This window comes from Schistocerca nitens, chromosome 9 (genome assembly GCF_023898315.1).
Source record: "Schistocerca nitens isolate TAMUIC-IGC-003100 chromosome 9, iqSchNite1.1, whole genome shotgun sequence".
NCBI classification, from domain to species: Eukaryota; Metazoa; Arthropoda; class Insecta; order Orthoptera; family Acrididae; genus Schistocerca; species Schistocerca nitens.
Window position 1 is genome coordinate 175831084 of NC_064622.1, and position 14576 is coordinate 175845659.

Sequence of the window (14576 nt, forward strand, 5' to 3'; positions counted from 1 at the left end):
GGTTTTTTGATCGAGTAATTTGTCATTATAAATTCATAAAAATACTGAAGCTTATAACGTTTTTATCGCTATGAATTGTTAATTTTCTACATAAGGGCCGTTTTTGGGTAAAAATAGTTAGTTGTCAGTTGGTTCATGTTAGCTATTAATGGCAGTACATGTGTGAGTCAATTGTGTTAAATTTACAGGTAGATGGAAAGAATACTTGAAGAAAACTTAGCAGTATTAGTGTGTCGGATATTTTTATTTCAAAAAGTTAACCAACTGGAATTGCTAAAGAATTGTTCATTATCCCAAAAAAGCAATGAAACTAGGACACCTGAACAGAAAAACATGAGTAACAATGAAAATCACCCTTGAAATCTTCGAAATAAATATCCATTGTAAAAGTAACGTTTCATGCTCTAAATCTTATATGATTTGCAAAACTTCTCCTTCTAATTTTGAGGAAAATGAAATCTATAATTAGAACTCTACATTAAACATTTAGGTTTTTTTTAGAGGGTAGGAAAGATACAGCATCAAATGGACATAATTAAAACCATGGATTCTGAATAAGGCACAGTGGGGTACTTAATGAAGTACATGCTGTTAAGTTGTTATAGGAGAAGAAACTAAGACACGATCAGATTAAATGTTACTACATCTTTATAACAAAGTAATATAACAACAAATGACTCATGAATTAAAAAAGTCAGTTGATATTTATAAACTAAACAGGGTTTTCAAAATTTATTTCAACATGGTCTGCTGTTGAAGCCATTTCATCACAAACAGCAGCACCGTTACAGCTTTGTATGCAACTTCTTCGCGGGTTACTCAGAACTTCGATACGTACTCCGTGCAGCATTTAAGGGACGAACGCGATCGATACACATATCGACAGCCTACACGAGGTAAAAATTCGTGCTTTCAAACTCGCACCATCCTCGAGATATCCAGGCCGCGGAATTGCATCTGGTAGCCCGAATACCAACATACCTGCCGGAGTTATTTAGGTACTTCGTCGGTAACTTCTGCGGTAAGCCTAGAAGGGCAGTGGGTGGCCACAATTGCAGATGGAGAAATGCTTGTCCTTCCAGAATACTAATGTGCTTATTTTCGTTTGTTTTAGATCGACACAATACAAGATCGCGAAGAAGAAAAGCCCCCAGTGCTCGATCAACGAGAACGCCTGAAGAATCAGCACAGCCTTCATGCAAGAACAGGAGCCAAGCAACTGCACCGAGAGGATCTTGGAATAATGATGGAATTAAGTTCGTGGGAAATATCTTTGCAACTATTCATGTGAGTCAGAGATGCCCTTAGTGGAATAAATAAATTAGAAAAATGGAAAAACTGTCAAATGTTTTACGAAACAACTTGTCTAAGAGTAAGAAATAAAATAGATCAGAGAAAAATTTGACGTACCCCATTTGCTGTAAATGATTTCGAACATCATTCAACGGCTTGTCAAGTGTTTGTCTAATCTATCTTCTTACAAAACATTTGATTGTTTGTTATTTTTTTTATTTTCAAAAATTTTCTTTATTTGGTACGTTTTATTCGTTATTAAGTATATGTAGATCAAGAGAATGTAGAGAAGTTTCAATTTATCCTTACGGTCACATTTATTTTGTTGTTTCAGCATGAAAAAATACATTCCACAACTTATACACGAATGTGACCTTTTATGCGAAAAATAGCTAGGCGTTCAAGAGATTAACTTTTTCACACTTCAATTACGTAGCTAGCAGCAGCTGTTCTTGAAGTATTTCAATTTTCCTCGAGATGTCTAATTACATTTTTGTTAATTACCCTCGTTACTTTCAACCAATTAAATTTTTCCATTCTGGAAACATCCCCCAGGCTGTGGCTAAGCCATGCCTGCGCAATATCCTTTCTTCCAGGAATGCAGTTCTCCAAGGTTCGCAGAAGAGCTTCTGTGAAGTTTGGAAGGTAGGAGACGAGGTACTGGCAGAATTGAAGCTGTGAGGGCTGGTCGTGAGTCATGTTTGGGTAGCTCAGATGGTAGAGCACTTGCCCGTGAAAGGCAAAGGTCCAGAGTTCGAGTATCGGCCCAGCTCTCAGTTTCAATCTGCCAGGAAGTTCATATCAGCGCACACTCCGCTGCAGAGTGAAAATCTCATTCTAGAAACATCCCCCAGGCTGTAGCTAAGCCATGTCTCCGCAATATCCTTTCTTCCCGGAGTGCTAGTTCTCCAAGTGTTTCTGTAAAGTTTGGAAGGTAGGAGACGAGGTACTGGCAGAATTGCAGCTGTGATGGCGGGTAGTGAGTCGTGCTTGCGTAGCTCAGATGGTAGAGCAGTTGCCCGCGAAAGGCAAAGGTCCCGAGTTCGAGTCTCGGTCCGGCACACAGTTCTAATCTGTCAGGAAGTTTCAATTAAATTTTTCTTTGAAAATGTGCACTTGACAGTGGTCGGTTTGATACTACATTTCTAGTTCCAAGTCTTCATTTGGCTATGAAAATACGGTTAAAAGTCTTCCTCAAATCAGTATTCAAGTTTTTCTTAATTACTCTGATTACTTTCAAGTAATTAAATGCATTTTTGCTAAACTAGACCTTATATTGATCAATTTGATACCCAGTTTGTCCATTTTCCATTCTTTCTTTGACTATGAAATTTCAGGCCAATTTTTCTCTCAAATCACAAATAAAGTTTTTCTGAATTACCCTTATCACTCGCAAGTAATTAAATCTTTCTTTGCAAAACTAGAACATTCGCTTGTCAATTCGATACCCCATTTGTCCGTTTCCTAGTCTTCGTTTGACTATGAAACTTAGGTCAATAATTTTTTCCCAAATAACTAATTCCGTCTGTCTTACTTTCCTTGATTACATTTCAGCAATTAAATCTCTTTTCCCAAAAATAGGCTTTTGTCCATTTTCCGTTCTTTGCTAGACTATGAAAATACGTCCAAAAATGTTCTGTCAAATCACTAATTAAGTTTATTGAGTTTCCCTAATTGCTTTCAAGCATTTAAAACTTTCTTTTCAAAAACAAAAATCACGCTAATCAGTTTGATATCCCATTTGCCCGTCTGTGACTCTTCGTTTGGCTGTGAAAATTCGAACACTGAACAAATTTTCTACTGTCAAGATCCCTAAAATTATGTATTCATGTAGATAACCGGTTTCGGAGATTCTGTATTGAAATCTTCGGATCCATTTTTACATCATCCTAAACATGGCAACAGAGAATTGCCGAAACCGATTACCTATATGAATAAATGATTTTAGCGATCTTGGAAGTTGAAAATTGATTCGGTGTTTATTGTATTACAGATCACCGTCTCGCTGACGATCTCAGGAGTGTATGTGAAAATTCGTACAAAAGTGTCCATCTCTCAATTTTCCCTCAAATTTCTAATTAAGTTTTTGACAATTACTCTGATTACTTTCAAGTGATTAAATATATTTTTGTAAAACTAGGCGTTACGCTTGTCAAGATGATATCCATTTGTCCGTTATCCATTCTTCGTTTGGTTAAGAAAAATGAAACAAAATTTCATTGCTTAATTTCTAAGGAGTCTAGATTTTGCACCGCTCAAACATTTGAGTAAAAATACAGAGGGGCAGCACGGTTAGAGAGTGGCTTGAGGTAGGTACTCACACGGGCGTGGGTTGTCCGACGCGGGGCATGTTGGAGATGCTCGTGGCGTTGGCAGGCCTGGCCAGCCGGATGGAGAAGGTCGCCTTGAGCGCTGGCTCATCGAAGCAGGGGAAGGCCCGCCGAGCGTCCGTCGGTTGGAACTGCGTCGTCGCGATCCACCTGCAAGGCCACAGCAACACACTCTAGTTAGCTGGGCAAGGAAGGCAACCCTCTCTAGTGGCGGATCCTCGTTGCCTCAGGATAGAGAGCTGGAAGGGAAGTATCAGGCAGGAAGGATGTAGTTAAACGTATCGCCGATGTCAAAGTCAGGGAAGGAGGGAGAGAGAGAGAGAGAGAGAGAGAGAGAGAGAGAGAGAGAATCAATACATCACACAGACAAGTATGAAGGAAGACTGCCGCGCGGGTTAGCCCCGCGGTCTGAGGCGTCTTGTCAAGGTCCGGGCGGCTAACCCCGTCATAGGTTCGAGTCCTCTGTCGGGTATGGGTGTGTATGTTGTCCTTAGCGAAAGTTAGTTTAAGTTAGATTAAGTAGCGCGTAAGCTTAGGGACCGATGACTTCAGCAGTTTGGTCCCATAAGGCCTTACCACAAATTTCAAATAAAGGAAGCCTGCAGCATGTAAAATATCATATAACTACTGTCGAACCAGAGTCCAGTGTCTTAACCACTACGTCATCCCAGTCATCAAAAGAGATAGAAACATTTCAGAAAATACACTAATGTTCAGAAAAAACAAAATATTTTGAACTACTAGAGATAGAACGTTCATATTCACAGGACATGTAAATTAGTATGTTCTGTAGAAAATATTAGCGTTTGTAAAATGTCGATCGGTGGGTTCGAGGTCAACAACGATATCGTGGTGCAACAGCACTTACCGGTAAAACGTGCTAGCGGCTCGCGCTGTTGCTACAATCCGAATGTAATGGATCACAGTGACTTGAGCAGGCGTGCATGACACCTCGCAGGCGTATGCGCGAATCGTAAAGTCAAACCAGCGAGATTGAAAGAGGGAGCATTATTGGCATGAGAGATTGTGATGTATCCATCCGGGAAACTGCTTCTTGTGTGGGTCGAAGTAATTGCAGCTAGTTTCCATCTCAGCGTACCACTAATTCTTGACCGAGCGAGGTGGCGCAGTGGTTAGACACTGGACTCGCATTCGGGAGGACGACGGTTCAATCCCGCGTCCGGCCATCCTGATTTAGGATTTCCGTGATTTCCCTAAATCACTCCAGGCAAATTCCGGGATGGTTCCTCTGAAAGGGCACGGCCGAATTCCTTCCCCATCCTTCCCTAATCCGATGAGACCGATGACCTCGCTGTCTGGTCTCCTTCCCCGAAACCAACCAACCAACCAACCAACTAATTCTTGGTGGTTCTATCGGTTAACTGTAATCTGGGGCTTTGAAAAATGGTACAGCTTAATACCAGTTTTTCAGTATAATACCCAAAAGGTTGAGCTGTGAATGTAAACCCCATTTCTATCACTGATATTGTACCTACCAGCAACTTCATACAGAAGAAAAAGTGCAAACCACCTCAACTTGCTGCAAGTATTGCCGTAGTATGAAGGTTGCTGTTGTTTGCAGAATGAATTAATGGGAACTACGTTTACTATTCGCTAATAATGTTTATACTGATTGCAAATGAAACAACTGAAAATATTATATAAATGTATCATATTCCTCGAGAAAACAACAGAACTTCATGGTCATCTTACATTTGCTTGACTGGGCTAAAATTCTACTCAGTTTCTTAGTTGTCTGTAGCAATTTAAGAGCTCGAATTTAGGCAGCTGAAAAATAAGTACCACCCTCCTGTGTACAATCAGAAGCTCTTGAAATGGACAAAAACGTGTAGTGTAATTGAATGACTCTATGTCTGTTGATGCATTCTCAATCTGAATGCATTTTAAACCTTTTATCCTAAGTAAACTGGCTAGCGAGGGGACGGGCATGAGGCCACCCTCCACCAATAACGTTATCAAATCCAAAATAACGTGCTGAACCCGGCGGCAAGGCCAGGAAACAGAGTACAAAGATCCTAAGTAAACCGGCACAATCATGCGAAACAATCTCAAAGACGACTCATTACTACTACTGCCTCTTATGGCTGGCTCTGAGCACTATGGGACTTAACTTCTGAGGTCATCAGTCCCCTAGAACTTGGAACTACTTAAACCTAACTAACCTAAGGACACCATACACATCCATACCCGGGGCAGAATTCGAACCTGCGACCGTAGCGTTCGCTCGGTTCCAGACTGTAGCGCCTAGAACGGCTCGGCCACTCCGGCCGGCGCCGCTTATGGGTCAATGGCTCTAAGCACTATGAACTTAACATCTGAGGTCATCAGTCCCCTAGACTTAGAACTAATTAAACCTAACTAATCTAAGGACATCACACACATCCATGCCCGAGGCAGGATTCGAACCTGCGACCGTAGCAGCAGCGCGGTTCCAGACTGAAGCGCCTAGAACCGCTCCTCCACAGCAACCGGCACGGCCGTTTATGGTTGGGCAAGAATGATCTCCCAGATTTATAGTCCAGAAGAAGGTTCTCGTGAACTAAGTAATCTCCATATAGCAACTTTACCCGAGAGCGAAAGTATTTGCGGAAATACATTAAGATCGTCTGTCACTCTGTAATTTCTCTCTCTCACGCGGGGATTTTTACATCTCTCCCCGACAATCCACTTCAGAGTTCGGCTACTGACCCCAACAGGATTTTTCTCGAACTACCAAAGTTACATAGTAAACTCGAACGCTTTATACTCTGGGTGAAGTAATCTTCGCGACAGAAACTCTGTGAAAACAAACACGTGAAATAGTGTGTTAAGTCTCCCGGCTCGATCCCTATAATGGTTATAACAAACAATAGGTCAGAATAATTACATATGGAAATTGTGATGAAAATCTTATTTTTGTGTTCGTGGAGAGAGCACACCACGTTTGCAGTAGCGCCTTACGGTTATGCAGCACACAACGCACGCATGAACAGTGGTGGATCTACTCATACGTGACTTTACTGAAACTGTTTCTTACTTCAAAGCGGACGAAACGCGTAGTCGACAGTTCACAGAACTCCATCCTGCCATCTATGCGAATTAATCAGTAGGCACTTCACTCGTGTGCAAATTGACGCAGCGGTAAAATTCTCGTGAGAAATATCGAAGGCGATGTGTGGAACAATATTAAAAAAAAAAAAAAAACTGGTATTGTATGTACTTTAACACTGGTCTTGCAATGTGATTCCAATACCCGTATATTTCATATTATTAGGAATGGAAAGCACACGGAACTTGTTCACCTTTTGCTAAGAACTAATACTTATTTTACTTTTATGTTTCAGTAAGTAGACGTGTTTGACATTCCCTTCAAATTATCGTATCCAGTACTGATTTCTTCATATTGGCCTACCTGATATAACCAAAATAACAAATAAACTTACCTATATAGTCCGACCTCTCTTGTTGTATGAAACATGAATCCTTTATTGATTCATCAAGTGTCAAAATAACCACCGAGTCTTGGGTGACTTAATGCATGTCTCTCGATCCTCTCCGTCTTTCCTTCTGTTGAGTTTTCCGTAAATCTCTTGCTTCTCCTAGGTTAACTCTTCTTACACACAATTCTGGGTTTCTTAAAATATTTAGCATCAATCTAGAGAGATTTCAAAATTCCCCTATCTATTTTCTCATGTATTTCCAGTGGCTAAAATTCTCTTACTTGCAGAGCTAGAATTTGAATTCACATTGTTTCCTCAGTTTTCGGCTAATCTTTGATTGAAGCAGGAAGATGGAGAAAATTCTCTTCTTCTATTCGCTTATAAATTTTTTGCGTCGGTGGTTGTGGGGATGGGAACATCCCAGACAATGGTGCATGTGGTCTGCAAACCACTGTATGTCACATTTTAACAGATAAAATTTTACATTTTGCAGAGTGAGCAGAAGCAAGTTTAAGTACGGGCGTGCCCTCTATTTCAGCTGATGCCCAGACGCCTGTTGTAGAACTTTTAAAATTTTGTGCAGCGTCTGGACTCCTGCTTAATCCTTCACAGTGGTTGGCTCATCCTTTTTTAGTCCAGTGACCACGCAGACAGAATTATCAGTCAGTTGCATTACTTTAGCTCTTAACATTAAATATTTATTTTTTACAGAATATTTTGGAAATGACTTTAAATATGCATTATTTCCGCGCTTGTCTACTTCTCTCTCTCTCTCTCTCTCTCTCTCTGTGTGTGTGTGTGTGTGTGTGTGTGTGTGTGCGTGTGTGTGTGTGTGTGTGTGTGTGTGTGTGTGTGTGTGTGGGTGTACATGAATGTGGTTTTTAGAGAACTGTTGTGTACCAGTTCTTGATGAAAGGACGTTTAAAGAAGTGACTGTCTCGTGCCGAAACCCACATACCCTCCTGCTCCTCATTATCATCACCACCATCATCTTCACCAATAATCTTTCTTTTTTCACCTATTTTGTACGTTCCTACTTTCAAAATACTTTATTTTTCTATTTCTCTTATTACAGCTTCGTTATTTCTGATGTTTAACTGATAGTTTTTTCAATTAGTTTCATTTGTCCCTAATTCGATTTGTGTTAAAGAACTTGTGCACCACTGTAATCTCTTCTGTTCTTATTTTCGTAATAGGAGTAAGGTATTTTCTTGTTACTACGTGGCCACTCCCGCAGGAGGTTCGAGTCCTCTCTCGGGCATGCGTGTTTGTGTTGTTCTTAGCATAAGTTAGTTTAAGTAGTGTGTAAGTCTAGGGACCTATGACCTAAGCAGTTTGGTCCCTAAGGAATTCACACACATTTGAACATTTATTATTACGCGTTTCCGTGGCCGTTTGATTGCGTCACGTCATTTTCTACATACAGCTGCAACAATCGAAATGCTAAACGCAATCTCTGTCTTATACAAAATTGTCTTTCATGACCTCCCACTTCATTAGTTGTTTTGTTCTTTATCTTTGATCTTCCCAATGTGGCAGAAAGCTTTTTCTTGTCTTCAGGTCGAACGAAGAAATCTTTTTTTCCCTACAGTATAAAGCTGAATTATAAAGTGTTTACCGGTATGTTCAACTATTCTTAAAAGTAATTACTCCTCGTTCATAGTACGTCTCGAGATTAAAAGGGTCAGCTGAAGTCTCTCGCGAAAGAAAATAAATTAAGAGACATCAATAATTTTAGATAGAATTAAAAAACATTTTTCGTTGGAGCCTCATGCGTCTTGTAAAGGCGATACTAACGGACACTACTTTAAATAATAAAAGATGTACGTTGTGCGACATTTTTCCACCTCCTTGGAGCTTTCTCGAGCCCCAAATACGAATCGCCGTTTTGCTGTACTAGAAGCTGGCGTTGCCGTCGGCTATCGGAAACTGGTGGGCCGTTATCCCATTTGCAGGTAGAAAATGCCCTAGGCTGCTCATTTGCCCGTCGCTCCATTAACGCAGAAAATTGCCTTGGCAGAGCGGACGGTCGCCTGATTAATGGCCACCTGAAAACCGATAGACTGTTGTGGCCTGCGGCGTGAAACGGCGTGCGACGAAAATTTGCAGTAAGTAAGGGTAACTCACAAATGCAATTCTGCCGAGCGCATCGCTTGTTCGTAAATACAAGCACATTTGATCTCTTATAGAGCTCGAAGAAACGTGTGAACGTACAGAAACATGGCTATTTTTAAACACCTATCAGCTGTCGGATGTAAACAGTATAGTTGCATAAATATTTGGGGAGTATCGTAATTAATAGCGAAAACTGAGAAAGATGATAGAGTACAATAAGAGAAGCACAAAATCCCAGAAAAAATGTACACTGCTTTACAAAACAAGTGAAGCAACCCGACGACATGGTCGGATGGCAATGAAACTTCATACAAGTACACTCCGTCGGCGGGTATGTAAGTGATTAAGTTGCAGTTCTCCATGACAGGTTGAACGGCCAACAGAGTGCATTACTGATGTTCTTGTTTAGTGTTATTACCAGATCTTGTTGGGGGTATAAACGGATGAACATCGTCAGATGTGAAGAATACGGAGGTCCTGTGTCCTCGCCAGAGACAGCGTCAGCAGCACCTGGTTTTGAATAGGACCTCACTGTGCATCTGCATTTGACCGGCTGGTTAATCGTACAATATCCAAATTTGTGGAGCATACGGATGTCGTAGTGGTACGATGTTGGACGGGATAGGAACATGGTGCCAAACGTGTTCGTCGTGAAGCTTCCGGGTGACAAAATCTGACCAGGGAGGACCGCAGTAATGCACACCGAGCACGTCGTAACCCCTTTGCATCTGCACGTGACGTCCTAGAAAATGTAATGGACTCCCTGCAATGTTCCTTTTAATACGGCACCGTCGGTCAGAGACTAGAAGCAGCCGGACTAGAGAATTACCGTCCCACGCGTAGACTGCTGGTAACACCACAACACAAACGGCTGTGTTTGGAATGGCACCGGGACCAGGAAGCACGGACTACTGATGAATGGTGTCGCACCGTGTTTAGCGATGAATCGTTGTTCTGCGGCACACGGGATGATCATCGTCGGCCTGTACAGAGGCGACCTGGGGAAAGATGCTGTTCTTCCAGGGCTTCAGAGAGGAGCAGCGGTGTTACTTTTGGCGTCATGGTGTGAGGATTCATCTGGTATGGCTTCAGGTCCCAGCTGGTAACGATGGAGGGAACTCTTTGATTTGAATCAACAAGACCGCTACGACTGTTAGAATTCTTTATTCGAGAACATGGCCGGTTTGGCAAATTAAATTTGCACCTTCAGGTGCCTCACTGTATACAAAGGTACAAAGGAACTTATCAGACATTTAGGCACTCCAAGAAATGGACAAATAAAAGCGATAAGGTATATGTCTACTTACAGTCAGAAGGTTAAGGTTCTATTTAAACCAAATAAAAATTTTCCCAATGTTTATAACCAGGTGTTTAAAACTTCTGACTCACGAATGCGCGAGAGTCTGTGATAAAATGGATTGGGGAATAAGGCCATCCCCAATCTAAAAAAGAACCCAGTAAAAGGTAAACGGATGATGAAAGCGATGTGAGGTGTACGGCGTTCTAGATCCATGCAACGTGTGCGTAACAGAGGACAGAGAGGTCAGCAGTCATCTTCTACAATATAATGTGCATGAGACGCAAAGTCCTTTCGAACACAATAACATTACTGCGTTATTATAATGCCACATCTACCCAGAAGCACTAGAGAAACAAACATTGTAATGTTTACCACAAATCACACTGTATGCATTTGTTGAAATGGCCGTCATGCGCAGTCAGTCATTGCAAATAAAATAACTTAAAGCACAGCCTGGTGGAATCACGTCATTTTTCTACTTTCTCCATTATTTGGGACCTGGATCAAATCTAAGGACATGCATCAGAATACCAAGAACACAATGGCGATGAAAACGCGCTTTATGAAAAATGGCACTTAGAACATTTTCCATTTCGACTCTTCAAATGTTCTTCCTTCCAGCGCATGGGTTAGTTAGTCGCCTACGAGATGCAGGACAGGTGCACAGATAGCTTTCATTGTGCAAACTATTAGCTAATGGTGTTGATTCACTTCAGGGCTATGATCAATAAGATGGATCGTTAATGCACATTAGATATCAGTTCCACCCAGTGATAGACGTAGTGTTTATTAGCACTACGATGGATTGCTAATTATCAGTAAGAAATTAAGCATAAACACACGAGAGTTTCCATATAACATAATGAAACGGCACTGTATTTCTCTTCCACCACACCACCTGTTTCGGTAAGATGATGTCACTGCTTTTCTCACACTCTACCCTAGACTCCAGAAATCCCAAGGATCCCTGCAAATCTCCCTTATTCAATTTACCTCCTGGTGTAATCAATGGCTTCTCAAGATCGGCCCCTCCAATACCCAAGCAGTCATTATGGGATGAACCACTCGCATCTTCCATCTCCATGACTTTAATCTTACCACTTACGACGGTCCTATCGAGTTAACTAATACACTGAAATATCTTGGACTAGCCTTCAACCAGCACCTAAAGTGGAAACCTCACCTACTAACCATCCAACAGAAACCATTAACAGGCCGAATTTGACGATTACACCTCTCCAGGAACCTACTCACGTACAAAAACCTGATCCGACCCATCGTCTGCTATGCAAATGCTCCATTGACCTCTGCCCCAATCAAAGTTTTAAAGTCCCTCCAAATCCTCGAACACCATGCACTCCGTCTAGGTTTCATCATCCGTTTACCTTCCCCCACTTAGATCTTCTACCACCTCATCAACTTCCCACCCCCTCCTCACCCACAATGAACACCTCCGCATTTCGTACGTTATCCGCAAACTAGATTCCAATAACTCGATTGTCTCCCCTCTGATCACCAATCCTGGTATGCTGTCGCACTTCACACTCACACCCTACACCTTAAAACACTCCAACACAACTTCATCCAACGCAACTTCAACCAACTCCCTCTCGCAGACAATGAGATTTGCTGCAATATTTATTGCTCCTAGCAACTTTAACGCCAATTCACGGGTCCCACTTCACATCAGGGCTCCTCTCTCCCTTTCCCTCTCTGTCCATTCTCATCCGTTTCGTCTTGTTATCACTACCCCACCCACACGAGATACTCCCTCCCATCTTCTGTCTTTCCTACGCTCTATCTTCTCAGTATCTACCCCAACACCTATCTTCCGCTCTACAGTTTTCCTACGTAATAGACACCTGCTTTCTCTACCCACGTCCCTCAGCTCAATGAAACATGTTTTCCCCTTCTGAAATACGTACTTCTCTCGCTGTGCATGTTATTAAGGTTTTTAGTGTAACTGCAGTGCTTCAGTGCTTTTTCTTAGTAGAAATTAAACTTTCAGTGACCTGTTTTTAAAATGTATATATTTTTTAGTTTTCCTTGATTTTTAATTCAACAAATAAAAACATTCATAATGTCTTATTTTTCGCATCTTTGTTATACAGGGTGGCCAAAATAAAGAGGCCTCATGTCTTACAAAAAAACATACAGACAATTCACTCGTTTATTGTAAATACAGAATACGAAGCAGTAGATTATGAAAAACGCAGTACTGAACATTCAGTAGGTCAATAGCTAACAGGAGGTGCTGAAAATGTTCACCCTAGACTTCTATATACAACTGATCACGTCTCAGCATGTTTCTGGAAGATTTTGCCATTTCATTTGGTATGATTTCCGCAATCGCATTGCGAATGTCTGGTTTCAACTCATCAATTGTAAGTGGCTTGTTACGGTAGGCTTTACATTGTATTACCCCACAAATAAAAATCACAGGTGGACAAATGGGGCGATTTGGGAGGCCACAAATCTCTACGTTCCTCTCCGAAAGCTTCATGGACGTATGACACTGAAAACTACGTTCCTCTCCGAAAGCTTCATGGACGTATGACACTGAAAACTATTAAGTATGCACCCTGGCGCCATCTTGTTGGAAAAATGCATACTCTTTTTCTTCCTCAGTTAGCTGCTCTACAAATGATTGCAACAGTTCCGTTACATAAACTTGGGAGTTCACGGTGTTGTTAAAGTAAATGTGGCCTACAATCCGTTGGCCTGAAACTGCACAACAAACGCCAGAGGCACCTCAGAGCGTTCATAGAAATGTCTGTTGACCAGTAGCGTGTGTTTTGAGAGCTCACGTATCTGCTAAGGTGAAACGATGCGTCATCTGAATTGAAATAAATATTTGGATCCAGATAACCATCAGCGACATGCATTCGCAATATGTTTGTCGTCGTGCGTAAGCCGGAGGTTTTAACTCTAGCATCACTCTTACTTTGTATTTTCGCATACGTGACAGCTTCAACATGTTCTGGCAAGACGTTCGTTTGATGTTTAGTTGGGAGGATAGACGTCTAGTTGATTTCCGTGGACTTCTTACCATAGTTTCCTGAACACGTTGAATATTTTCCGGCTAACAAACTCTACAGGGTTACATTTGGCATTAGCGACTGAACCTGTTGCTCTAAATTTTGTGATCAATTTCTGCACAACACTTTTTGCAGGTGCAGTTGTCACTGGATAATTTATCGTGAACCTTTCATTTAGCGTTTTAAACGATTTACACCCAGAAATATTTTCAACAATATATACCTTTTGTTCGACTGAAAAAGCATTCGGTAGAACTGTGTTCACAACAAGTTTGAAAACTGACTGCTGAAAACTAGATCGCCGCTCGACAGCAAGTGACATGACGTGATCCCGCTCGAGCGCTTCCCTAGCGTTAAGAAGTAACAACAAATAACTTCATATATCACTTGCAATACAACACGGGGCGTCTTTTATCTTGGCCACCATGTATTTTTAAGGTTGCTCTTGGCTGAAGATGAAATATTGTACCACTGGCAGCCCATCACTTGCCCATACGGAGCGAGAGGAATCAAATAACAATAAAGACAAAAAAACGTATTTCTTGTCAAGGTAGGGCACGGGTGAAATTTGAGCCTTAAGGTTACGTTTGAATATATTTGTATAATCTTGGACAATAAGTCGTAATGATGTCAGTTGCACTTCGGAACGACGTATTAGCAGTTATCTCGAAAATGGCTCATTTTGGGACTTGTATGTATTTTGCTATTACTTGTGTTACACCCTGTACAAGTATGCAGTATTACAACTTATCAGTGAAAGTAAAATATTCCATGTGACTACATTTCGTTCTTCTAATTCGGCTGTAACCATTTAAAGTCCACAGGTGGCTGAACGGCGTTGGAAGCCAGTCTCACGTAGAAGAGGGTGTTCTCCGATGCTTTTTTTAAAGAAAAGAAATTACTGGGTAAACATTCATCAAGCTTCTCATTGATAGGCTAACATTATAGCAAGCGGTAAAGAAGAGGAAATGTAACGACAACATTTCAGAAACAAAAATATTTTTATTACTGTGCTTCTAAAGTGTTTTCCTGGAAATTTTGTGAAGTTCTCCGTGCATTG

General features: G+C 41.3%; 1 protein-coding gene across 1 annotated transcript in view; it reads right to left on the bottom strand.

Annotated features, from left to right (window-relative positions):
* Window positions 1–14576, bottom strand: part of LOC126203398 (aminopeptidase N) — a 320824-nt gene that overhangs the window by 248276 nt on the left and 57972 nt on the right. The window contains exon 4 of the mRNA XM_049937703.1: window positions 3615–3773. Coding sequence (XP_049793660.1) covers window positions 3615–3773 — 159 coding nt within the window. The remainder of the gene's footprint in view (window positions 1–3614; window positions 3774–14576) is intronic.